Genomic DNA, 24663 nt, shown 5'->3' on the forward strand with positions numbered 1-24663 from the left:
GAGGGGGCTCCAGTGCCTCACCGGTGGCCGGCAGGGGGCGCTGCTGGGCTCCGGCGGCCGCCGCGCCCGTTGGTCCCGGCGCGCGGGGGCGGCCGGGTCGGTCCAAGGCACGGGAAGGGAGAAGGGAAAGGGTGGCTCCTCCTGTGGACTCACGCTGCCAAAGGCTGGCTCTGGCTGGGGATCCCCTTCCTCGTCAATGGGTGCCGGCTGCTGCCAACACGGGGAAAGAGGAGGGGAAGGGCGGCCCTTCCCCCCAAAGACTACTCCGCAGATGGCGCTGGAATTTCCGATGAATTCCAGGCAAGTCCAGGCAGTGGGCAGAGCAGAGCAGAGCGTGAGGACTCAGATGCGAACTGGGACCTCCCTCGGGGCCAGAAGCCAAAAAACGACCCGGCCGAAAGAAAAACGAACCCCGGACCCTTCTTTTCACACACCCTCTCCGAGTCCAGGCAAAAGCCAAGTCCCACCTCCAAAGGAAAAAAAAAAACCAATATAAAAAAAAAGCTGCCCCTACGCCCAGCTGAGGCTACAGCAGGATGGGGGTTCTCCTTTACCAATTCAGCTGGTGTGCCGAGGTTATTTAGGATTTCAATGAAGCAGTCGTTAAGTCCAGGGCTCGAAGAGTCCTAGCTTGCTGGCAAGGAGCTGTTGGTGTGGGAAAATTTACTAGGAAAAAGTAACAAATTATAAAACTGTAACAATGTACTAACTCAAAAGTGGAAGAGAAACACTAAATTACCTGTAACTAAATCAGCTGTAACCAGTCAGACAAAACAGTATGCTTGCTGTTTATCCTCACAGAGTTGAGGCTCATTTGTTCCCACCAATGTCATGTCCCTGACCTTAAATCTTTAAGCAATTTAATTTTGCAAGGGAAAAGTAAACAGGATCTTGATAGAAAGTCGTTTCCTTGAAAAGTAACAGGAAAAATAAACCAAAACTTCTTTCTCACCCTGTGGATAATACTTAGTATTTATGAACAGGCACTTGCATTGATAAATGAGCTTTCAATTAAACATATGACAAAGTACTTGAGGTTGAATATTTTATTTTATAATAAGCCTTATACCAAGATCATTAAATATTTTGTGTATCACCCAAATAAGTTACATTCATTCTGAGCTTTCATGCAGTTTTAAAAAAGTTAAAATTTCTCAAAAAATTCATTTTAAAGTGAGTTGCAATAAACTCTGCCTAACTGAGCCAGAATTCTTTCATATCAAGTAAATATTCCAGTTTTCTTTACTGCTAGGACACTACAGACCAATTAGACAGGCCCCTCCAAATTTGCACTAATTAAATGGCAACACACAGAAACTACTGAGACTTTGTGAATACCTTCAGTAACAGTAGTAACACTTCAAAGTATGAGTGAGACAATTGAGCTGAATTGCAAGAAGTGACATTTTGCCTGGGAGAACAATCAAGTATCTTACATTACATTACATTTACCTTGTTGCAAAGAGACAGACCACCACTGATGAGCATGCAGAACACAAACAAGAAAGTGGCAGCAAACCCCACATTCATAAGCTTAATCACAGCTTTTAAGGGGACACGGCATTTATGCAGTCTTCTACTATTTCAAAAAGGTAGTGATACATATCAGTCCTCCTAGCAATGTCAAGGGCAGTTTCATCCAAGCTGTTTTTCAGGTCTGGTTTCACGTAACGATTCATCAGCAAGAGTTCAAGGGTTTCTCTGCTGTTTTTGTTTCCTGCAGCAATATGCAGTGGGGTCAGCAAACCATTTGTCTGTGCGTTGATGTCTGCGCCTTGCTGCAGCAGGAACGCGGCCACTCTTGTGTTGTTCCACTTGCAGGCGCTGTGAAGGGGTGTCCAGCCGTCCACAGTCTGCGCATGAATGTCAGCCCCCTGTGCCACCAATTCGTGTGCAACGTCCAAGTGCCCCCTGTAGGCAGCTCGGTGGAGAGGAGTGTACTGGTCTTCATCACGAGCATTTACTGGAGCCAGCTTTTCAGTCAGGAGCCTCTTTACTGTACTCAGCTGTTTAAATAAAACAGGTAATTTCATGTGATTCCGTGAAACAGGATGTATGGCTTTTCCTGTCTGGAAGTTTAGTGGAAAACCAATTTCTGTCAGTGTCAAAAAACGCTTAAGTGCAACAACAGATTTTAAAATGAAACCAGCTGTTGTTACTAGGGTTGGGGGATTTTGTGGGGTTTTTGTTTGTTTGTTTTCCGTGGGTTGTTCTGTCTTCAAAGAGCTAAAACATGAATATTAGTTGTAACACCTTAAGAGTACCTTAACCTTACACCTTCTCCCCATTCACTGTGAAGACATAAGTACCTCCACAGAACTGCAGAGGGGAGCTTTTGTGTGTAAGAAAGGCAACTAATGAAAATAAGTGTACACGAGGGTATAATAACATAACAGGAATCTTGGTTGTCTCTCCCTCCCTTCAAAAACAAAGTTGGATTTCTTTTCCATAAAAATATACAAAAACAGTCACCTGTTATCTGCATATGGAGCTTCTGAAACAATAAAATTTCAGATACATCCTCTCCACTCCAGTTAAAAGGCTTATTTGCCAGGAAGAAAGAGCCTGGCATGCTTTCCGTTTATATAAGTTAAAGAAAAGTGCTGTTACTTGAACTTTCAACTGAAATCAAAGCTTGCTTTGTGAAAGCTAATGGATCCAGAGACTTTTCAGTGTGCGTGGGCTACAAAGGGAGATGTTTTACATGCAGTGGCTTGCAAAACCAGATCAAAACAGCTCAGAGAAAGACAGGAAAGTGTAGGTAAATTTTTGTTTGTGGATGAGTTGTAAGATATGTGATTAAAATAACATTCTTCTAAGTGCTACATATGAACAGAACAAGTGCCTTACCCGATTGTTTTCAGCTGCCCAGAGTAGCAATGTCTCTGGATTTTTTTCCAATTTCTTTTCTTGCATTTCATACCATTCCTCACTTCTTTCTTGCTCGTCATCGTCATCATCGGATTGTCCTGACCAACAGCTCTGAGTTCCCACAGGAATCAAATGCCTATGAGTCTCCAGCAGTTCAAGCTGGTTAAAATGCTCTGTGAAGTCTTCAAACAACTCACTATCATCGTCGTCCTCATCGACTTGCTCTTCTTTATTCATTTTCAGTCAGCATCTGTGAATAGCAGATGTACAATCTTGTTGTTGCACAATACAGATGGATGATGTGGACATGGACAAATACGAAAATTAAAGAGCAAACTCAAAGTTCCTCCACTAGCCCGGCCCTTGTCAGCTCTGCCAGAACTCCCAGACAATATCCACGCTGGAGAAGGACAGTGTTACCCCGGTCCCGAAACGGCACCACTTTGGGACGGGTAGCGAGAAGCAGCGCGAGGGTTTGCAGAGCGCCCCGGAACGCTGCCCGTTTTCTTAACAAAGAGGCCGGAGCAGTCCGGATAGTAGGGCAGAGTCTCTGCGAGGCCCCGCGGCGCCTGTCTGGCCCCGGCCCAGCCCGCGGCCCCGGCCCTCCTCTGCTCCGCTCCGCACCCCCCCGGACGGGCCGTCACGCCACAGCAGGACGCTCCGCCGCTCCCCGCCGGCTGGGCCGGGCCGGCACCGCCCATGTCTCCCCTCTGCCCCGGCCGTGCCGGCGGGCTGCAGGCAGCCAGACTCCGCTCTAATCCCGTCCCACGGGTCTCCCATCCGCGCCGAGCACCCCCCGGCCCGGTCCAGCTTCACCCGCGGTACCTGCGGCCCCAGCACAGCCGGGCGCTCCGGGGCGGGGCCCAGAGGCGCTTCCGGGGCGCGGCGGCGGACGTGACGTGCTGGGCCGAGGCAGCGGCGGGAGCGGGGACTGATCCAGACGCGTGAGGGATCGTTCGCTGTGCCTCCGTGCTAACCCAGTGTCTCTCTTGTCTCTTTCGTTTCACACACCGCCTATGACGAGAGAAGCTGACTCCCTGACCTGAACAGCCTTGGCACGAAGATGAGCACCGTCAACTCACAGTAAGTTCCCGTTGTCTGCGGCGCCGTGCCGTCCTGTCACATCAGACAGCGAGTGTTTTGTATGTTTGGGATGAGTTAAGGAGAGCTCGGATCATCATCTGTGTGTTTTCCCTCAGGTCCTTATGATCATCATGCTTGCCGTCATATACACGCAGATTACCAGTTGAATGTTTGTTCAACAAGTATTTTTAAAGGCAGGAAATATACAGAGGATTCCTTAGTTTTTCATTAGGTACTGCAGAAAGGTGGTTGCAGCCCTTTACTAGAGTAGAATGACTGGGATTAACCTAGCAACTGGTTGGTTTGGTGATGTAACATTTGCAGTAAAAGTAGCAAAATATTTTAAGAACATTTGACAGAGTTTTATGGCAGATCTCATGTGTATTTTGTGACTTTGGACAGACCAGCTTACCTTAACAAAGACTGTGTTGAAATTCCCTATGTGTGTTGCTCTGTGACATAAGTTTTTCTGTCTTATGTAGGGATGATGAAGACACCTTTAAAATACTTGTTGCTACTGATATTCATCTTGGCTATTTGGAGAAAGATCCAGTTCGTGGAAATGATACGTTTGTAACTTTTAATGAAATTCTGGACCATGCTCAAAAAAATGAAGTAAGTGCTACTTTTTGGAAAGAGAAGGAGTGAGGCTGTTAAAAATACATTTGTATCTGCCAAAAGCTGTAAAGCTTAGTCCTAGTACAATCTGTAATAATATCAAATCAAATGACTAAGCTATTTATTGCAAACAGTTTCATTTCTGTTTTAGTAAAAGGAATGCCTATTCTTCTTAGAGAGCATTCAAGCTATTCATTGCAACCAGTTTCGTTTGTGTTTTAGTGAAAGGAGTGCCTGTTCTTTTGAGAGAGCATTCGTGTTAAATTATGACCCTGGTTGCATTAACTGTGTTTTTGGATTGCCTGCACCAGTTTCACTGGTATTTACAGAGGGTTTGTCAATTCAAGGAGGGACAATAGTAGGGGAGAGTGAGGTTGATGATACACAGTCTTCAAATCAGAAAGTAGAGAAAATGTTAGAAGCTTTTGAAGTGTTTGTTAGAGTGTTGAGTTGCTGAGATGACCAGCCCTGGTGCCGGCACAGTCAGCAGCAGAATCCTCTAGAGTGGTGCAGAGAGGGGTTTCCCGAACCAGGGCAACCTTATGAGGAGCTGAGAGCTGCTGCCAGGAGCCTGCGTCTCAAACAACAGCAACTGATGGGACCCAAGCAGGGCCAGGAGCAGTGGCAGCCAAGTACCTCCCCACCTGTAAAAGAAGCCCAGGGGACCAGCAGCAAACAGGAGCGCCACAAACATGACAGGCAGACATGCTGTGGCATAACATTTCATGCAGGAAGGGTGCTGAAGCCCTGCCTGCTCCACCCATGGAGCTGTGGTATCCATCTGACAGAAAGCCGTGACCTCTCTCAGCGCTGCATCCACCACAACTGACACAGCTGCCCAGATAGAGCTTCAGTGGGAACTGAATGCCACTCCAGCATCAGCTGCAGGGTGGGCTCTGCTGTTCCACCAGTGCTGACTGACAACAGTGAGCACAGCTGTGGGAGGTGCACCTGGCTAGGGGAATTCCACTTAGGGACAGAGCACCGGGAGAGGGTGAGGAGGTGGAGGAGTATCAGGGAGCGGGTGTGGGTGTGAGAGAAACACTACTGGAATCACACTATGCCTTCCCTGTGATCAGCCTGAAAGGCAGACAGGACACATGATACAGAAGATTTCCTGTCCTCTCTCCTACTGGATGAACTCACTGAATTAAGGGACAGGAGGCAACGGCAACATATTCCAGCCTGGTGCAGCAGACGCATCTCCTCTGTGACTGCCACACCTTCCCAGGTAGCCTGGCATAACGGGTGTAAGGCTGCATCCCTAGGGCCCAGTTTGATTGACATGAGCCAGTAGTGTGCCCAGGAGGCCAGGAAGGCCAATGGCATCCTGGCCTGTATCAGCAGCACTAGTATGGCCAGCAGGACAACTGATGAGGAGTGGTTGAGGGAGCTGGGGTATTTGTTTTGGAGAAAAGGAGGCTCAAGGGGGACCTTATTACTCACAACAACTACCTGAAAGGATGTTGTAGGCAGAGGGAGGTCAGTCTCCTAAGGAACAAGCAATAGGGCAAGAGCAAATGCTCAATTTGTGACAGAAGAGATTTAGTCCGGATATTAGGAGAGGTTTCTTCCCTGAAAGGGTTGTCAAGCAATGGAACAGGCTTCCCAGGGAAGTGGTGGAGTCAACATCTCTGAAGGTATTTAAAAGATGTGTGGATGGGGCATTTAGGGACATGGTTTAGTGGTGGAGTTGGCAGTGCTGGGTTAACATTTGAACTCGATGATCTTAGGGGTGTTTTCCAACCTAACAATTCTGTGATTCAGTTTTTAAGGAATTAATGTTTATTGTTCAAATTATTTGTAATTTTGATGAGGTTTTATCCTAATGCTTTTTCAAAAGCTAAATATATACAATATATGTGAAAACCACAACTAGTACCTTCTCAAAATAATGTGGTGATAGCTACTGATTTATTCCCACTAGCTACCGCAGCGATGAAAAAATAATGTATCTCTTCATGCCTGTCAAAAAAATGTTCAGGAGCCAATTTGGCGACCCTTATTAAAATACTTCACCTTCAGTGATACTTTTTTTTAATGCTGTCAGTTTTTTTTGTCCTATGGGTCTTGATAAATGGATCTTTTGGGGTTTGATTTTGTTTTAAATAGTAATTTAATTACTTTTTTTTTCATGAGGAAGTTAAATTTTGTGTCTGCTACTTAGCAGACACAAATTTTGTGTCCTTTTACCTAGGAGTATACTTCCTCAGATACGAGGAAATATGTGGAACTCCCTAGAAGAAATAATCTAAACAATTTTATTAGAAGTCTTTCAAGGTAATACGAAGTGTTGTATTAAAATAATAAAGCTTTTTGTTACATACAGGTGGACTTTATTTTATTAGGTGGGGACCTTTTTCATGACAACAAACCTTCCAGAAAAACAGTACACTCTTGTTTGGAGTCGCTAAGAAAATACTGCATGGGTGATCGTCCTGTTCAGTTTGAAATTTTGAGCGATCAGGCAGTTAATTTTCATTACAGCAAGTAAGTATGTTCCTATAAATTATCATGTAAGGCTTGGTTTGCATATTGGGTGAACGTGTTGTGATTTTTAATTTATATTCTCTGTGACTAGAACCTTGCAGTTTTAGGCCTCTCTTTGTCTACAGGATAACTTCACTTACCTAAGTCTATAAAGGAATGTGTACAGTATTTTGAGAAACTTTTGTATGTGCTGTGACACTTGATACCTTTATGTAATCTACAGTTTCTATCTTGCAAGTACGATACAAGTAAACCAATTTAGATGAATTGCTGTGGTAAAATCAACAGAGTTCTTTGTGTATAAGCAAGGGTTATACAGCTTAGTCTGCTGCTACCACACACCATGTTGTACAGTTCTTTTCATAGACTTGTTCTAAAAGAATAGGTCCTTTTTGCTACCCTATTCCCAGCTGGAAGTGCCATTCCAGTCCATGAGTGGGAATCTTCTTATGCTGTGCAGTTGAAGCTTATTCACAGCCCCTTTGTACTCATTCGTGCAGCTGCTGTGATCTATCTGTGATGGTGTTAATTTGAAGAGAATATTGATCATCCACAAATTTGCAGATGTAGTTTAACTTCCTTTCCTCTTCTTGTTCAGATTTCCATGGGTGAATTATCAGGATGAAAATCTCAACATTTCTATTCCAGTTTTCAGTATTCATGGCAATCATGATGATCCCACAGGGGTAATTATTATCATAATTGTACTATGCTGTTACATTATAAAAATATTATAGAAATAGAGACTTGTATAGAAATACAGTTCTTGGACATTACCTAGTTTTAGTCAGTTGCTCCAATCTTTGTGTAAATATTTTGTATAACTTTAGGAATGTTAATAAATGACAACAAGTAAAGGGTAAGCGTGACATTAAAAAAGCAAATGGAAAGAAGAGACTCATATGAACTACATTTAATTTCTTAATTTATGTAGGTTTCTGTCATTGAGAACAGGTTCACAGTGACAGTCTTTCAGAAGGTTTCTAAAACATTCTATCTGTAGAAACTGAAAGCTTTTTTTCTTACAGGAAGAGAATTTTGGTATTTTGACTTGTGCATATGCAATTGATATGCATCTTGCATTTTCAGGGAAGATAATCCAATAGTGATGAAATGCTAGCTTAAAAATAAGCTACTAAAAGTAAGCAGGAAATGGACATTTAGAAAGCATTAAAGTCTGTGTGTTGAATTAATAATTTTGCATTTTATATCAAATAGCAGTGTATCATGGAGATTAGGGTTTTAGCAAAAGTTTAACTTTGGAGTTATTATGAGGTAGTTAGCTTAACCAGATAATTTTGGTAGTAGTTTAGAGACTGTCTGTTTGGGGTTTTTTTTATTTTTTTGTTTTTCTGAATGATTTAATGTTTAATTTCACATTGTTCAAATTAAGTAGGACTTGTAAGGAAAAGGGATTTGCTTCTGTACCCATGAATACTTAAAAAAAAGCTCATATATGTGGTGGGGTGTTTCAGCTGCAAAAGTTACTTAAGGAAAGATACTCTCTCTCCCTTTTGAGACTTTCACTTAGATATTAAAGACTAAATGTTTTGTTCAAAGTTTTTGTATTTGTTTCTTAATATTTTTTGCAGGCAGATGCCCTGTGTGCATTGGATATTTTAAGCTGTGCAGGATTGCTGAATCACTTTGGACGTTCAACTTCTGTGGAGAAAATAGATATTAGTCCCATTTTATTACGTAAGGGTAGAACAAAAATTGCTCTGTATGGCTTGGGTGAGTATTAGTCTGTCAGACTGTTCGTGTGTTACTGAAGCTCAGTAGGTCTAAATAAAGCTGTAACAAACTTAAAAGGCTACAACAAACATGAAGGTCTAAGTAATTCTAAATTAAAGCATATCAATTCTGTGGCAGTGTCGGTTTTCTCCTCCTGCTGTGTTGTCACTGGCTGACAGGTTTTTTCTTTGCTTTTTTTCATTTAGAATAAATCCTTCGATACTTTGATTTTTGTACTTTTTTTGGTCTTAAATGAACCCTGCTTAAGTTAGCCATAAATAGCATCTGTGTATTTAGTCAGAGTAATCACACTCTTAAATTCTCTCAGCTGTGTACTAAGCTTACTTCATCCTGTTTAGGTAAAACTTAAACACTGTTATGTTCGCGTGCTATTTTGGTTTTATTCAAAAACAAACTGTCTGAGCAGAAACCTAATGTCTTTCATGCCTGTCTGAAGTGGTTCACAGGTAATATCTGTCACAGGTAACCTCAGTTTCTTTAAAGAAACTTATGAGGAGTTCATACTTCAAAGGTATTCAGTGCTAGGTTTTCAGCTTCAGCTTTGTCCCTTTCTGTTTTCTCCACCGGATTCCCCTCTACTCTTATTAAGAACGGTTATTTTTGACTGCTTTCTGTCTAGAGAAGCTAAGTATTAATATCTTAATTTTTTCCCTTATTTTATGTCTAGGCATGAGTGCTTAAACACTTATGTCTAAGCAACTTTTATAGCTAAAAGTTAAGTCCTAGTTGACCATGATTTCTTGTGTTTAATGAGATACTTTGCAAAGGTTAGTAGTGAAGGTTCTAATACCACAATATAAGTTTTCAGTACCCAGAATGGTTGCTGGGAAATGCAACAACTTTCTAAAGTACACATGTTGCTGCATGAAAATGTTTGTGAGATGTTTCTTTGAGATTGTACTGGGATTATATGTACTTTCTTGACTTTTTCTGATTTAGAGAGCATTCTTTGTTAAACAGAATAAGTAAACTCCATATGAGATTTTACTGAAATGCATCATGAACCCTGACTATGAATGGTTTGAGTTTTTTTACTTGTTAAAAACATCAGGGAAATAATCGGCAACAAACACTTCAGAAGTTCAGCAGACTTTTTCATGCTCTGTGAGAAAGCACAGACTTTGTAGAACTCATGGTTTATTTCTTGTTTTGTATAGCATTTTGAAGTATGTTTAAGAACTCCATCTCTACTAAGTATCTGTTTTTAAATTCCATATTACAACAAAACATGCTTCTTAGTCTGCCGATAAGAAACGAAAACAGCCTTTCTGTTATTTTTAATTCTGCCCATAGTCAGTTGTTTGGCACAGACAATTAGCAAAAGGTCTTAAACCGGATGTACTTTGTGAAACTACTTTAAGCGGTGGCTTTAAGGCAGATTTCATGTTAAAATGTCTTCTTTTTAGAGGTCTATCTAGTAAAATAGCCATTTTATATTTTGATCTGTTCATAATCATGCCTCAGACTTCCAAGGTCATGAAAATCATAGAATCATGGAATCACAGAATGGTTTGGGTTGGAAGGGACATTAAAGATCATCTAGGTCCAACGCCATGGGCAGGGACACATTCTGTTTGACCAGTTTGATCAAAGCCCCATACAAACTGACCTTGAACACTTCCAGGCATGGGGCATCCACAACTTCTCTAGACAACCTGTTTCAGTGCCTCACCACCATTACAGTAAAGAACTTCTTCCTAAACTCTAACCTAAATCTATCCTCTTACAGTTTAAAGCCATTCCCCCTTGTCCAATCACTGCTTTCCCTGGTAAGAAGTACCTCTGCAGCTTTCTTGTAAGTCCTCTTTAGGTATTGAAAGGCTGCTATATTTTTTTTTTCTGTGCTGTTTTTAATAGAGGTATTAATCAAAATGCTATACAATAGAGAGTTGGTTTACCACACAAAAATGATTTAGCTTTTTTTGGTTTGCCCACTCCAGGAGCTATTCCAGATGAGAGGTTGTATCGTATGTTTGTCAATAAACAAGTAACCATGCTGAGGCCAAAGGAAGATGAAGATAGTTGGTTTAACTTGTTTGTGATTCATCAAAATAGGTAACAGTATTGAATGAATTACAGTGACTTTTAAACTTACTGTGTTACTTCATTAAACTGTCTCACAAAGGATAGGTGAGAAAGCCAGATGCGGTTTAGTTGGTGCATCTAGTGAGTAGCTGGTTTCTTAAGATTTTCCCAAAAGAAACCTTTCTTTTACAACTCTTTCTGCAGAAGAATCATAAAGGAAAAGGGTTGAAATAAATGAATTAGTAATGTTGGGAAATCTCTTCCCAAACTTTTATAGTTAGGGGCAGTGGGGGTTTGTACTGTAATATGCATATAATTAAGTCTTGTCTGCTTGTTAGAAGTGAAAGAACATTAAACTTCATATTGTATTTTCTATACTTGTTTAAACTATAATTCAACAATCTATCTTACCTTGCACTGCTATGCTTTACAGATATTCTGTCTGTCTACACACTTCTCCCAGCAGTGTTAGTATGAGCAGGCAGAGTTCTTTTCCAAATCTTTTCTTCTAATTTTTCCTGAGAAAGAGGGCAATCCTTATGTTCAAGTAGTGGTGAGGCAGACGTAAACAAATATAGCTCAGATAACCCTGTGTCCTGATCTCTGTCCAGTAGGCTGAAGGAACTCACTGCATTCCTCCTTCACGTCCTGTGCCTTCTGGAACGGGATTGGGGGTGGCAATCTGTTTATTTCATGTCTGTTTATTACAGCGGGTTTTACCCCACCATTTAAAAACAAAACAAAGAACCAAACAAAAACAATGACCATGAGGTGCTATAAAAGCATTCATATAGAAAAAAAATAAAGTCTTGCAAGCCACATAAGAAGAAAAGAGAGATCCAAATAAAAGCAGTGGAGCAGAAGACAGTGAGCTGTGTAAAACAGTGAGCTATATAAGTTGCCTTTTTGTTTAACCAACCATTAAACAATTGTGTAAGGAATAAATGTGAAGAGGACCTCACATGTATGTCAGATATTATTGCTGGAGTTTCTGTATTGCTTTAAATCACACTGATATTTTTCTCCTCCTTCACTCCCCCTTGCCCACCCATTATTTTTCTCTTCTCTTGAACAGGAGCAAACATGGAGCTACCAACTACATTCCAGAGCAGTTTTTAGATGACTTTATTAATCTTGTTGTGTGGGGTCACGAACATGAGTGTAAAATAGCTCCATTCCAAAATGAACAACAACGTTTTTATGTTTGTCAGCCAGGAAGTTCAGTGGTGACATCTCTGTCCCCTGGAGAAGCTGTGAAGAAGTGCGTGAGCTTTTCTTTTTGTTCTTCTTTATCACTTGTCTTATGTCTCTCACGTATTGTGATGAGAACAGAAAAACACTTGTATTAAGTATGAAAGGACTTATATTATGGAGTGGATTAGCTTCAGAGTGTGATATAATAAAGTAGATGGAATCAGTGCCTAGTAGAATTTTTGCTTTGCTTACTATTTAACATTTGAAGCAAATAGAAATTACCTAAGAGGAGTTACACCCTGATAAATTGGAATACAAGCAAATGAGTACATGTGCTTGTGTATGGAACAAGCACAATCTAAATAAAATAAAACTGAAGTTTGACAGGTCCAACTCTGAAATACGGATCCATGAACTTCCAATAGCTTTTAAAATTTTGCCCCTGAAAAGTAGACATGAATTTAAAACAAATCTTTATACCATAGTTCTCTTAAGTTTATCTTTTAGTAAGTTACCTTTCTCCTTCTAGACACATTGGTTTGCTGCATGTTAAAGGGAAAAATATGAAAATGCAGAAGATTGCTCTAGAGACAGTGCGAACTTTCCACATAGAGGATATTGTTCTAGCTGATCATCCAGATCTTTTTAATCCTGACAATCCTAATGTTACTCAGGCAATACAAGCATTCTGCACGGAAAAGGTAACTTGTAATGCTAATAGTTTATAGGTAACAGTGTACAGACAGGGGATGGGATCTGTGACTGATTTTGAGACTAGAAGATGAGAAATATTTTGTCTTGCCCTATATTATTTGAGATGAACTTAGGCAGTGTTTCCATAGAAAGGTAATTACATGCCATTCACTCTGCAGCCTTGGCTTCCAGATTCCTTGACTGGGATGACCTATTAAAGTAGGCTGGAACTGCTTTATGGGTGTCCATATCATCTTTGTACAAAAACTTGCCCCCTAAGAGTGGGGCAGTGTTGAATGTGTGCTTTGGAACCTGCATAAATACGTCGACCTAAACCCTGAAAGCTCGGCTGCGCACTGTGAAGTGGCAGAAGTAACTAAGTAGGTTAATTAATTGCTCTTGCTTCTTAGGTTTGTATAAGTCTCTTCCTGCTTTTTCCTTGGAACTAGAAATTTAGCAAAGCATAATGGCTACAAAGTAAAGTAGATACTGCTGGACTGCACTATATCTGAAGAATGAGCCTTCCGTTGTGATGTTTTTCTCAGTCATTTTATGGCTTTTGGCTGGATACTTATACATATGTGTTCAGGAATGAGAGCAGATCCTATAATTATTTATTTTTATAGCTCCTCTTGCAACTGGATGTATTTTAAATTAAACTTGAAACATTTGGGCATCTGTAAGAGAAAGTGGAACTGAATTTCTGATTCTCCTTCACAGGTTGAATTGATGCTGGACAACGCAGAAAGAGAACGCTTGGGAAATCCACGGCAGCCAGAGAAGCCTCTCATAAGATTACGAGTAAGAAATTGTTCCGTTTATGTTGCTTTGTTTTGAAAGGTCACTTTGAAAAGATTCAAAGCAAAGTCAGGCTTTTTGTGTAAACACGTAATATATAAGTCTTTCTTAAGTCATATTATCCTGCATGTGTTCCTAACCTAATTTATGGAAACTTCCCCAAAGGCTAGTAAGTGAAACAAATTAGAATCAAGTTATGAATCTGAGCTGTTATTAGCTATTCAGTTGATATTATTATTAGCTATTATTAGCCATTAACTATTCGGCAGAGTAAGGCATTCAATTTAGATTGACTTATTTTTTACTTTAATTTTTCCTCAGCTGGATTTGTGTGGCTTCTTCATTTCTGTTTGTTTCATATTTAAATTTTTCCTTTTCTCTCTTAGGTTGATTATGCAGGTGGCTTTGAACCATTCAGTGTCCATCGTTTTAGCCAGAAGTACATGCATAGGGTGGCTAACCCAAAAGACATCATACACTTTTTCAGGCATCGTGAACAAAAAGCGAAAAATGGTAATTATGAGGAAAGGAATAACTGGCTTGCCTTGGTTTTCCTTCTTCTTTAATTTGTTGTCCAGCACTTGCAAAAGCTTGGTGTCTACCTTCTAATGTGTTATAGGAGGAGTAAAAATACATTGTCTCATTTAAGCGTATATATTGCGCAAGTACTTCTGTTCTATTTCTGGGTTTGGCTAACATTCTGATACTTATCACAGCATCTGCTGACAGTTATTCATAAACAGTTCCTTCTTATTTTGGCTTCAAACCTTATTGAGTTGCCTACAGTAATACATATAGCCCCATACCAGACTGAATTACTCTGATTCTGTGATAATTACCATGAAAGGCATTAATCAGCTCACTCCTGAGACTTCTTAGAATGAGATGGTTGGTTTAGATCACTCTGCAGGAAAACAGATGAGTGTAGTGCTTTTCCCCTTTGTCTTTTAATTTTATTGCTTTAGGAGTTCATTTGTTTATCCCTAAAATAGTAATGGAGGGAATGGGCTTGAGAGATGTTTTTATATTTTAAAAAAAAAGGTTCAAATGTATGACAGCATTTTGTTTGCCCTGATTAATCATGTGTATGAGGTGCTCTTGGCTTGTCTGTTCCAGGTATGTCTCTATTCAAGCATTTGTGCAAAAAAAATAATAACTGTTACTATTGCAGCGTTTCTCACTGTGCCTAGAATTTTTTATAAGTGGTTAACAGATGTTGCCCAAATACTGGATTTGTAATGGTCACTAATGAAGATGCAGCTTGTGCAAGAATATAATGTGCTAAAGCACTGTTAATAGTTCACATTAGTGCATTGTAAGTACTCCAATTTCATTGACAGTTTTTATGAACACGGTCAGTTCTGTAAAGTTCAAAACATCGTTTAGTGAAAAAACTACTTTTTGTTAGGATTTTTAAAATTATACCATATTGATCTTGGTTTACTGGGCTTTTGTATTCTAGACATTGATCTTAACTTTGGAAAATTGGTTAGCAGACCTGCTGAGGGGATAACACTGAGGGTGGAAGACCTTGTAAAGCAGTATTTCCAGACAGCGGAGAAGGTATTTTTCTATCTTTTATGATTTTTTAATATAGTATAATATTTTTATCTTTTTTTTCCCTTGGCTTTCTTAGTGGAAGTAGTAGTGCACCCTGAAAACACTCTGACATTGACTGAGAAGTGAATTTATTTCCCATATAACTGTGTGTGAATTACCACATGAAGTATGTGTCTTAGATTAACAAGTAATTGTTGTGTGTAGGTTGTACAGGTATGTGAACACATGCTGGTTTGAGAACATTATGGTAATTCTTCACAGGAACCTGCAGTGTCTGCCCTTTACTAAATGATGTGTCATATATTTAGGTAAGGAGGAAAATGTGAGGCAGCATGCTCTGAGGGAGAAGCTACCTTAATTTACTATAGGGCCAATGTGAGACTGTAGCATTTACCATTACCAGCTGACTTGGAGTAACTTGTTACTTTGCAGTATATTTGTGCCCTCAGATGTAGTGCAATTTCACATTATATTTAGAGCAGAGCAGGGAGAAGAGAGACCCCAACAGTTTGCGTTCTGCCCACCCTGACATTAAATCTGATATATTTCCCTTACCCAACACACTGGCAGAAACACCTCAGAGGTAAAAAAATAGTGAATCAAGTGCCCAAATGCTTGATCAAGATGATCAAGCATAACTTGCAGAAGCTACTTCAGAACATGCTTCACAGAAGGTCTTTAGAGCAAGGATTCTTGAGGTAAAGATCCCCCGAGTTATATCATCTGGCCTAACTTGGACACATGCTAGCTGTCAGGACAGCATAAATCCAATGCTTTTGACATGCTTATCTTATTTTTTTATAAATGTCTTATTTTATAATAGCTGTAAAGTTTATTCTGTTGGGCAGCATTGTTTCATAGAATTTTTTGTTTTAGATATGACTAGCAATGTAGTTTCTTTACTATTTGTGAAGCTTTTTTCTTTGAGGAGTCTGGAAAGTACTATTTTAAGTAAGGGTGACGTGCTAGTAGCAAGAGAGTTGTAACTGTATTAGGACAAGTAACATGTTTGTTTATTGCTGTGGTTTTCTCTGATTGAAATATTCAATGCACATTACTGTTTTTGCAACCAACTTAATGTAATACTTATCTGAAACAGCAGGAATATTACTTGCTTTCTTTAATGGCATATGCTTCTTAACAAAATATTTTCCCCAATTCTAAAGAAAGTACAGCTTTCACTTCTGACTGAAAGAGGAATGGGAGAAGCAGTGCAGGAGTTTGTGGACAAAGAGGAAAAAGATGCCATAGAAGAATTGGTGAAATTTCAACTAGAAAAAACACAGAAGTTTCTTAGGGAGCGTCGCACTGATGCAGAGGAAGAAAAAATAGATGAGGAGGTAATATTCTGTTGTTAATTCCTCAAGAGAGGTCAAGACAACAGAAAAATCAGTGTTCAAACCTGGTTTAATAGATTTGCCTGTCTGTGGAGCATGTGTAACACTTGCCTCTGTTCTTTTTCTCTAATTAGTAAATATGGTGATGAAGCTTCAAATACATGGTTTTAAAGCTTGTATTGAAAATGGGGTTTAGGTTGCACATGCATGCATAGAAAAGATCTGTTGCTCTAATATACGTGGGACTATATATTTACCACTACCGTGAGAAAGTAGATATAATCTCATATGAGCTTTTTCATTTTCGCTTTGGGAAGAGTACAAGAATAGGGCAAACATAAAGGAAACTTACCCTTCAGGTGCTCTACTGGCTTCACCTGCTTGCAGCTCAGGGTATTCCAGAGACAAGCCCGGTTTATGTGTGTCAAGCAACTCTTATTAGATGTTTCTGTCAACTTGCTGACTTTCCACATGAGCCCATGTATTCAGCTGTACTATTCAAGAATTGTATGACAAGTTGTTTTGCAGCTTATCTTTTCACTGTGTAAAGAAAAATTTGGTGGAGGAAGGAAGGTTTCATCTACCCATTTTCATGCTGATTGTTTTAATTCATGAGGGGTTGAAAGAGACCATAAAAAAATCAGTGCTTGCAGGTTTTCTGTGCCCCTATTTGTTTTTTTCTTATTGTTGTTGTTTTTTGTCTTTAGAACTAATATTTTTTTCCCTCCCACCTCATATCTTTTTCCATACTTGTCAAGTTGAGCTTCCATAGTTGTACACATACTGCGACATTCATCTCTTCTAAATACAGTTGTTTTCTATCCTGCTTCTTCATCTCTACCCCTTTTTTCCTGTTATTCATTTTTCAATGTTCCTTATTGTCAAAATTATGTATACTCTCCTTCTCTTGAATATAGCATCTCCTACTTTTCATTATGTCTCAAGCCTTTTTCTCCCCCCGTGATGTAGCTTCAGTTATTAATAGAATGTGCGACTCTTAAACTATAGGACGGCATGAAAGGGCTCTAATCAAACTGTTCAATTATTTTTGAACTCTTCTTTTCTGACATGAGCTTGACTTAATAATTCAGTGATCAAAACTTCTCACTTATTGTGTTTTGATTATTGTATGACATGAACTGTTATTTTGATGGGAACTCTTTTTTCATTCAGGTGCGAAAATTTAGGGAGAGCAGAAAAAAGAATGCTGAAGAAGAGGATAAGGAAGTCCGCGAGGTAATTCCTTTGAATTTTGAACATAAGCTGAAAAATGGCATGGTGACTTCCATGTATAAAGGAAGTCACTTAGCAATCCTTCAGCAATACTTCAACTTTGTCCTTGCCAATAAGTGTGTCTGCCTTGGAAGCTTAGTAACTCCTTTTAAAATATAATATGTGCCTGAGCTATTGCTCAGTTTGGCTTTTGAGATCTCTTTTCTTGTACAAATTTGTGAACCTGAATGTTCATTTGTTCTTGGTTTTAACTGAGGTTAGACCAGGCAGGTGACCCTCAAAGATGTGTCAGCTTAAGCTACTTGTGATCACACTACCAGTGGACATGTGGATGGACTGTATTGAGTGTTGTTACTGGAACAAATTGGTAGTCGGATTGGTAAGCCTTTAGGTACTGCATCCTTATCAGCAATCTTAAATCTTAGAGTCTTAGATCTCCCACAGACTCATATCTAGATTGCTTATGTTTTTCCAAAGAGAATTGCCAACTACTGACAGCATTAGGGCTCCTTTGTCTTTACAAGCTATGTGGGACTGAAATGAAATTTTGAGAAAAAGAACACCTGGAGTGAGATTCACTTCTCCTGATCTGGGATATATTCACAGGAACTAGTTGTCTTAAGCACCCACTGACAAGTCAGTGGAGCCCAGAGGGTGCTTCCTCTGACCAGGTGTATGTAGCTGACGCAAGATAACCTGTTCACCAAACTCCACCGATAATGTATCATATTTACTAGCTTCATTCTGTTATCAGAACTTAGCTAACTACTCTATATGTACACATCTAATTAATAGACTAAGTACTGTCCCTGCTTTTTCACAGACATCCTTTCCTTCCACAATGCTGAGGATTTGGGTCTTCTAAACCTCAGTGGTTTAGAACTGTATATTACAACTAGGGTGCATTTCATCATTTAAGATTCTTTTTCATGTAATACTTACTGTTCCATGTAAGGCAATGGCCAGGGCTAAAGCCAACAGATCTGAGGATGCAGTTCTTGTTGCGGCCTCCAGTGATGAAGATTCCATGGATATGGAGATGATAGGCATTGGTGATCCAAGCGAAGGCCTTTCTGCAACACTGAGCCGAGGAAGGGGTCGGGCAAGAGGTAGGGCAAGAGGTGCAAAAGGACAAAGTTCAACAGCAAGAGGTTCATCTCGCAGGGGAAGAGGTAAGAAAAACCTCACGCTTTATACTGCAGTTACTGACTTTTTTTTCTTTAAAACGTGACTATCTTCTGATGCTTCCATCAAGTGGAAATTTACTGCTTAAGGACTCCTACTGGAAAAAAAATTCTTCTCAAATACTTGGGGTATCCTATTACATACAGTTGACTGCCTTACAAAGCTTAAGTTGTAACTTTTTCACACTGTGCTTAGAAGAAAAATATCTTGCTTCCCAGCTGTGAAAACATAGTAGCCTCTTAAAAAGGTGCATTATTTGGAATGTCTGTACAATGAAGTGCATGGATAAACCTTTGTTACTGCTGATGGTAATGCATTTGGTCAGTATGGGGAGGAGGTACAGCTTGTCTCTATTATAATGTAATTTAAAAGAGACTTCAATGTTTCTAGTGACTGAGAAAATGGGGAGTGTTTCCTAAGAAAAGTGAGTTGACTAGCTTCTTGGCTATGTGCCTGTGCACTTTACGGGGATAGTGGTACTTCCTTTATAGATATACTTCTGTTATATATATATATATATATATAAAATAGAAAAGATGGGGTCTTGCAGCAATATACTGCTTTGAGTTATCTCACTAACACATCTCAGAGCAGGGTGAGTTGAAACGAAGACTGTCATCTTGGGCCTGATTTGGCTGATGCTTTTAAACTAGTTCTATAAGCCTGTGCTCCAACTGTTGTGATCCCATCAGAGCAGGGCCCTGTGTGTTAGAGGCTGTATCTGTGGACTTTGAACACTTGACCCAGAGCAGTTCTTCTGCATGTAGGGAGGGCCTTTGATTCCAGGAAGAAAGTGAGGAGTTAAGAGGAATGTAGATTTTTTTAATGTGACTCCCCACTCAATAATGATAGACTAAAGGGGAAAAAAACCCAACTGAACAGATTTCCATTTTGTTTGTTATCTCTACAGGAAGCACTAGCCAAGAGTCAGCTTCTAGCAGCAGAATCTACAAGCCTGTATCTGTGCCTGCCAAGAATATGTCCATCATTGATGGTAGGCTTTTGATCTGTCCATTACTCTAATCTGCTCTCTCCAGGTGTTTGTTTAATGATGAAGTGCCTTAATTGCTTTTATTTCTATTAGTCCAATTCAGCTGTGAGAGATTCTTTCAGCTCTAATGAAATAAAATAACAGTGATGAGAGAAAGCAAAAAGAAAGGGAAAATAGAATATCACTATTCTTCTGTCATGGTGTGAAATGAAATGTGTCAGGAACTTATGGCTAGAACTGGAAACAGGGAACATATTACTGTATGCATTTCCTGAAGAAATAAGCATAGAAAGAATATGACTTAATAGCATTATTTTATGAAGACTATTCCTCAGGGGATAAAAAATTTTTAAACTTGGCTGATGTTTACAAGGTCGTAAGCTTTAATGCAAATCTGTTTAGTCTTACCTTGTAGTGAGTATTAGAAATAACAGTTTTTACTAGGGAAGAAAAATTTATCTGCAATATAAGCCATCTGCATATGTAAGAGTAGCTCTTGCTTGCTATGGAGGACAGGCTCTGAGGAAACAGCATAGGTAATCTGAGTATTAAAGAAAAAGATATTGCTCACAAATCTATACATGAATCCCAAACAAAATGCTCAAAGGTAGAGCAAGTTTTAAATTAATCAGCAAATTGACCCGATTTTAAATTGGTCAGCAAATGACCTAAAATGGTGCAGAGAAATAAATTTTAGCAGATATCTTGATGTCTAAACTGCTAGACATACAGGAATATCAATTATACTAATATTTTTCTCTTCTGAACCAAAGGTCCTGATGGTTTTTCAGCCAGACTGGGAAACACCTGCAGCTGCACAGAGGGTTATATCCCTGGGTTGTCAGGCTCCAGCAAAGGCTTAATTATTTCTTGGTTTTGCTTGTTTGTTTTACAGGGTATTTTGCAGAGACAATGCATGCTAAGCAGGTCTCAAATAAAAAGAATGATGTAATGTTGTTTGTACTTAATTGTGTGAGCATTTTAAAAATACTCCATGTTTTATTCTAGCCTTTAGACCTCTGAAATCAAACCCCTCCTTGAATTCATCTCAGGCTTACTCTGAGGTAAGCATCTTCTTGTATGAGTGAAGTTGTGCTGCCTTTTGCCATTGATTTGAAAAATAAATACAAGGTCAAGACATTAGCCTAAATGAGCAGATATTCCCAAGCTATCAGTTCCAGCAGTAGGTTTCTGCATGTTAATTTGTAGACCTTTTATATCACCTGTATGGTGTTTGTCTGAGAAAAACTTGTATTTGTGGCCATAGTCTAAGATACGTAAGTGTATATACATGAGTACTTTGGGGGTTCTGCAAGATCAAAGATCTGAAAAGCAAACTTGTGCTATATTTGCAAATTTGTCCAGTTCTAGCCTGGAGCCCTGTCAAGTGTATACTATTGTAGCTAAGTAGGTGTGTAGTTGGGAAAAAACCCAAAGGTTCTGTGCTATAGTACTGAAGCATTATGCACCCTATCTCTAAAAATACATTCTGTGGAAAAGCTTTATAATTATTTTTTTTCAGGATATTATAGATGTTGACTCTGATCCAGAAGACACTTCTTTTGTTCCTTCTTCCAAAGGAAATCAAAGGTCAGTATGTCTGCTTCATGAATACTACCATGAGTGCCTTATTTCTGACTGGCAATCAGCAGAGTCCAGGGATTTGATCCACTACCTGAAAAAACAGATTTTTAAGAAAGTCATAAGAAACACTACTTAGAGAATATATATAAATTTTTACTTGTTAAAGTGGGTTATCTTTCTGTAACAAAAGAACTAGTCTACTGATTCAGGTAATCTCGATCAGAACTTTAGAATGAATATGTTAGTTTGAGAATTTTTATTGTTCTACTTATTTCTATTTATTCTTAGTCTGTGTACTGGTGGTCCAGCTCTAAGTTGAAGGGAAAGTTATTGGAATTTCTGGTAATTGAGAACATGTTGATGCTGTGGTTTTTTTTCTCCTTGTCAAGGTTGTCAACTACATCTTCACTTAGTAAAAGAGGTTCACAAAGCCAAACATCTAGAGGAGTTGATTTTGAGTCAGATGAGGTATGGTATATAGTAGTATTATTTTAGTTTTATTTCATGTAAGTTTCTATAGCTTACAGCTATTTGAGTAAAGCATTTTAGAGTAAAATTGAATTTACTCTAATTTACCTGTTTTTTTCACTAACAGGTCTAGATTATTGCAACCAACTTTAATTAGACTATATTCATAATTGTCAAAAATAAGGCTAGAAGGGACCTCAGGAAAGTAATCCAGTCTTTTTTCCCTTCAGTTCTTAATCAGTGAATTGTCATTGCTGAAACGTGTGCCTGCAATTGCCTGGGAGATAAAGTAATCATAATCTCCTTTAATGCTTGGCTGTATCCTTTCATTTGTTTATGTATTTTATTCTTGTAAGAAGCAAGATTTTCTTTTTTTCCATCTAAAATGGCTATTTTCTAGGGCACTTTATTGTTTCTTGTTGCAAATCATGTAAACACACTTTTTAAAAAAAATTAAAACATTGTCTTTTCAAGTCTAAGATGTCTGTTCTTGCAGTACATCTTTGAACTGGTAGGAAATGGTTCCGTCAATAATTAAACAAGTAGGACTTTACACACAGCTTTGCACTGAATAGAATACACATTATACTGTCAAGCACTGTGCAGTTTGTTTTCACAGACTGCCATGCATGGTCAGGATGCATTCCTTAACGATGTCAGAGGTTGACCACTTCAGAGAAAACGTTACGTTATTGTCCCTTCTCCCTACTGTGCTATTTCTTCTTCTATCTGAAATACAAAACTACATGTTTGCCTGAACATGCAAAAAGAAACAGTATTTTTGATTCATGCGAATCTCAGTAAATTATGATGTGTGATATTTATATGGACGTAATTTTACTGAGGTATGTGCTGCTCATAGTAATAACAACTGAAATATAAATTGTTTCTCATTCCAGAGTAGCTGTTCGGATCATATTGACAAAACCTTGGTTTTTATTCTCTGCACATTTGTGACCTGGACATTTAAATCAATAGATAATGTCTTTCATATCAAAACCAACAAAACCAGGTCTGTCAGGAAGCATGAAATATCGTGACCAGACTTTCTAGTTTAACCTAAAGGTGACTTTGCTTTTTATGACTTGGAATGCATGCTAGTCCTAGTAATGCATATCTGTTTGCCAACTGCAGGATGATGCATTCATGAGCCCTGCAACATCAAGAAGAACTAAATGATTTCTGATTCACTATGCAAGAGAGACTGTGGAAGTTGGTGAAGAAAATGGAGAGCAGTTTGCAAGGCATTCTCTATATGATATTCCTCTGTAAATGGTGGCTTGCATTCAATTTTCACTTCTATGAAATGGTTTGGGTTTTTTTTTCCAGCGGCACCAAATTTGGTATAATTTCTGTGTTACAACTGCTTGATGCATTAGACTAGAGGGTCTAATATTCTGAAGTACTGCCTGAAACTGCAAGTTCTTTCTAAAACATGAAACCTTGTTTTCTTTCTGGGATGATAATAAAAATAACGGTTATATCTTTTATAGAAAACTCCATCTCTTTGGTTTGAATTTTGCAGATAAGTAAATTTACAGTTGTTTGAAAGTATGAATATGGACACAGACTGAGTCAGCACAACGAAACTTCTACTTACTTGCAATTTGCTACAGATGCAGTTGAAAACTCTGAAGAGTAGTAGTTGGACACAAAAATACGGTTTTCAGTATTGAAACTGGAAAACATCCTAGTACTTTCAACTCTACTAGGAGAACTAAACCAAGTATTGCACTGTTATTAGTTATAGTGTGTGGGAATGAATTCTGCCTTGTAATTCAAGAAGTACCAAGCAGGACTATTCTAATGTTACACACACATCCTAGCAAAGATTTTAGTAAAGTATTAATGGGAATTGTGTCAAAAGTTCTTTTGCTCTTTTTGATGACTTTTTTTTTTAATTACCTGAGTTCATGATCCATCCAAATAGCTTTATTTTAAACATTACTTTTAACCTCAGAAATTGCATCATTTCACAGATACCTTTTACAAAAACCAGATATAGCATACCAAATCCTGACATTCCTGTGCAGCTGCTTCCTTTGCTGTCAGTGGATGTTGGGGATTGTGGAGCAAGGGTGAAGTTGGGAGGAACAGGTACCAAGCTGCCAAATCTATGACAGCCTGTTCTCTAGTAACAACCACCCATAGGTGAGCTGTTTAGACAGCTAATACTGGGGAATGTTTAAATACAAACTAAATCAGAATGATGTGAAACAGAGAAGGGCACACCAGCAACATAGCAGAGTCCTGACCCTGGGAGCTTCCATTGGGCTTTTTCCATGACTCTTTGTGGGTATTTCTGGATAGCTTGCACAGTGTGGGGTTGGACCATCTCCTTTGGATCACAGAGCTCGGAGGAGGGTGGGCTTGAGCTGAGTGGGAGGAGATTTCCATCCTCCTGCCAGCAGCCTGGCTGAGGAGGCGAGAAGACCTCCTGCTCTCCTGGATGTACCTGGTCTTCAAAGTGAATGGCAGCTCTGGTAACACATGCAAGGGTACTCTGCTAGAAATGAAGAATTAGGTCAAGGAAGGTAAATAGACAAAAGTAAACATTTTTGCTGGAATATGAGTTATAGTACGTGGGAACAGGATCTGATAGATGTGGAACAGTAAGAGCTGGAGTTTTGAGCGTCAGAAGGCAGAATGCCCTTATGCACTGACCAACAGCAATGAAAAGGAGGGGTACTTGGGAGCTGCTGGAGCAGCCCAGCAAGAAGGGGGGCATATGCCACCAACCCCTCTTTTCTTATCCCAAATCCATACTAGAACACTCTC

The 24663-nt window shown here is 39.3% G+C and overlaps 2 protein-coding genes across 5 annotated transcripts; one reads left to right on the forward strand and one right to left on the reverse strand.

The window, feature by feature from the left end:
- Window positions 1-1031: 1031 nt before the first annotated feature.
- Window positions 1032-3783, reverse strand: ANKRD49 (ankyrin repeat domain 49). Of its 2 annotated transcripts, none has more exons than XM_032678621.1 (3): window positions 3697-3783; window positions 2851-3121; window positions 1032-2006 (listed from the first exon to the last, which is right to left on the reverse strand). In XM_032678621.1, exons 2-3 carry the CDS (start codon window positions 3106-3108, stop codon window positions 1548-1550), a joined length of 717 nt encoding a protein of 238 aa, XP_032534512.1. In that variant the 5' UTR covers window positions 3109-3121; window positions 3697-3783; the 3' UTR covers window positions 1032-1547. The 2 variants fall into 2 exon arrangements, with proteins under 2 accessions (XP_032534512.1, XP_032534513.1); XM_032678622.1 differs by lacking the exon at window positions 3697-3783 and adding an exon at window positions 3228-3252.
- MRE11 (MRE11 homolog, double strand break repair nuclease) lies at window positions 3764-23382 on the forward strand. 3 transcript variants are annotated; one of them, XM_032678618.1, is made up of 19 exons: window positions 3764-3954; window positions 4437-4569; window positions 6902-7062; window positions 7661-7748; window positions 8655-8796; window positions 10758-10872; window positions 11918-12103; window positions 12566-12737; window positions 13450-13530; window positions 13914-14040; window positions 14990-15090; window positions 16254-16427; window positions 17598-17660; window positions 18613-18829; window positions 19753-19836; window positions 20842-20897; window positions 21356-21423; window positions 21807-21885; window positions 23020-23382. In XM_032678618.1, the coding sequence occupies exons 1-19, from the start codon at window positions 3935-3937 to the stop codon at window positions 23062-23064; spliced, it is 2112 nt and encodes a 703-aa protein (XP_032534509.1). In that variant the 5' UTR covers window positions 3764-3934; the 3' UTR covers window positions 23065-23382. The 3 variants fall into 3 exon arrangements, with proteins under 3 accessions (XP_032534509.1, XP_032534510.1, XP_032534511.1); XM_032678619.1 differs by having other exon boundaries at window positions 6921-7062; XM_032678620.1 differs by lacking the exon at window positions 4437-4569.
- Window positions 23383-24663: the final 1281 nt, after the last annotated feature.

The sequence above is a fragment of the Chiroxiphia lanceolata genome, chromosome 2, assembly GCF_009829145.1.
Source record: "Chiroxiphia lanceolata isolate bChiLan1 chromosome 2, bChiLan1.pri, whole genome shotgun sequence".
In the NCBI taxonomy this organism is placed as follows: domain Eukaryota; kingdom Metazoa; phylum Chordata; class Aves; order Passeriformes; family Pipridae; genus Chiroxiphia; species Chiroxiphia lanceolata.

What these genes read in the sequence shown, in the direction of transcription:
- ANKRD49 (XM_032678621.1), bottom strand. Translation starts at nt 3,108, where the DNA reads ATGAATAAAGAAGAGCAAGTCGATGAGGACGACGATGATAGTGAGTTG. An exon ending in GGGCAGCTGAAAACAATCGG is followed by an intron (nt 2,007 to 2,850) that starts GTAAGGCACTTG and finishes TTATTTAAACAG; the next exon opens with CTGAGTACAGTAAAGAGGCT.
- MRE11 (XM_032678618.1), top strand. Translation starts at nt 3,935, where the DNA reads ATGAGCACCGTCAACTCACA. An exon ending in ATCATGATGATCCCACAGGG is followed by an intron (nt 7,749 to 8,654) that starts GTAATTATTATC and finishes TATTTTTTGCAG; the next exon opens with GCAGATGCCCTGTGTGCATT. An exon ending in TTCATCTCGCAGGGGAAGAG is followed by an intron (nt 18,830 to 19,752) that starts GTAAGAAAAACC and finishes TTATCTCTACAG; the next exon opens with GAAGCACTAGCCAAGAGTCA.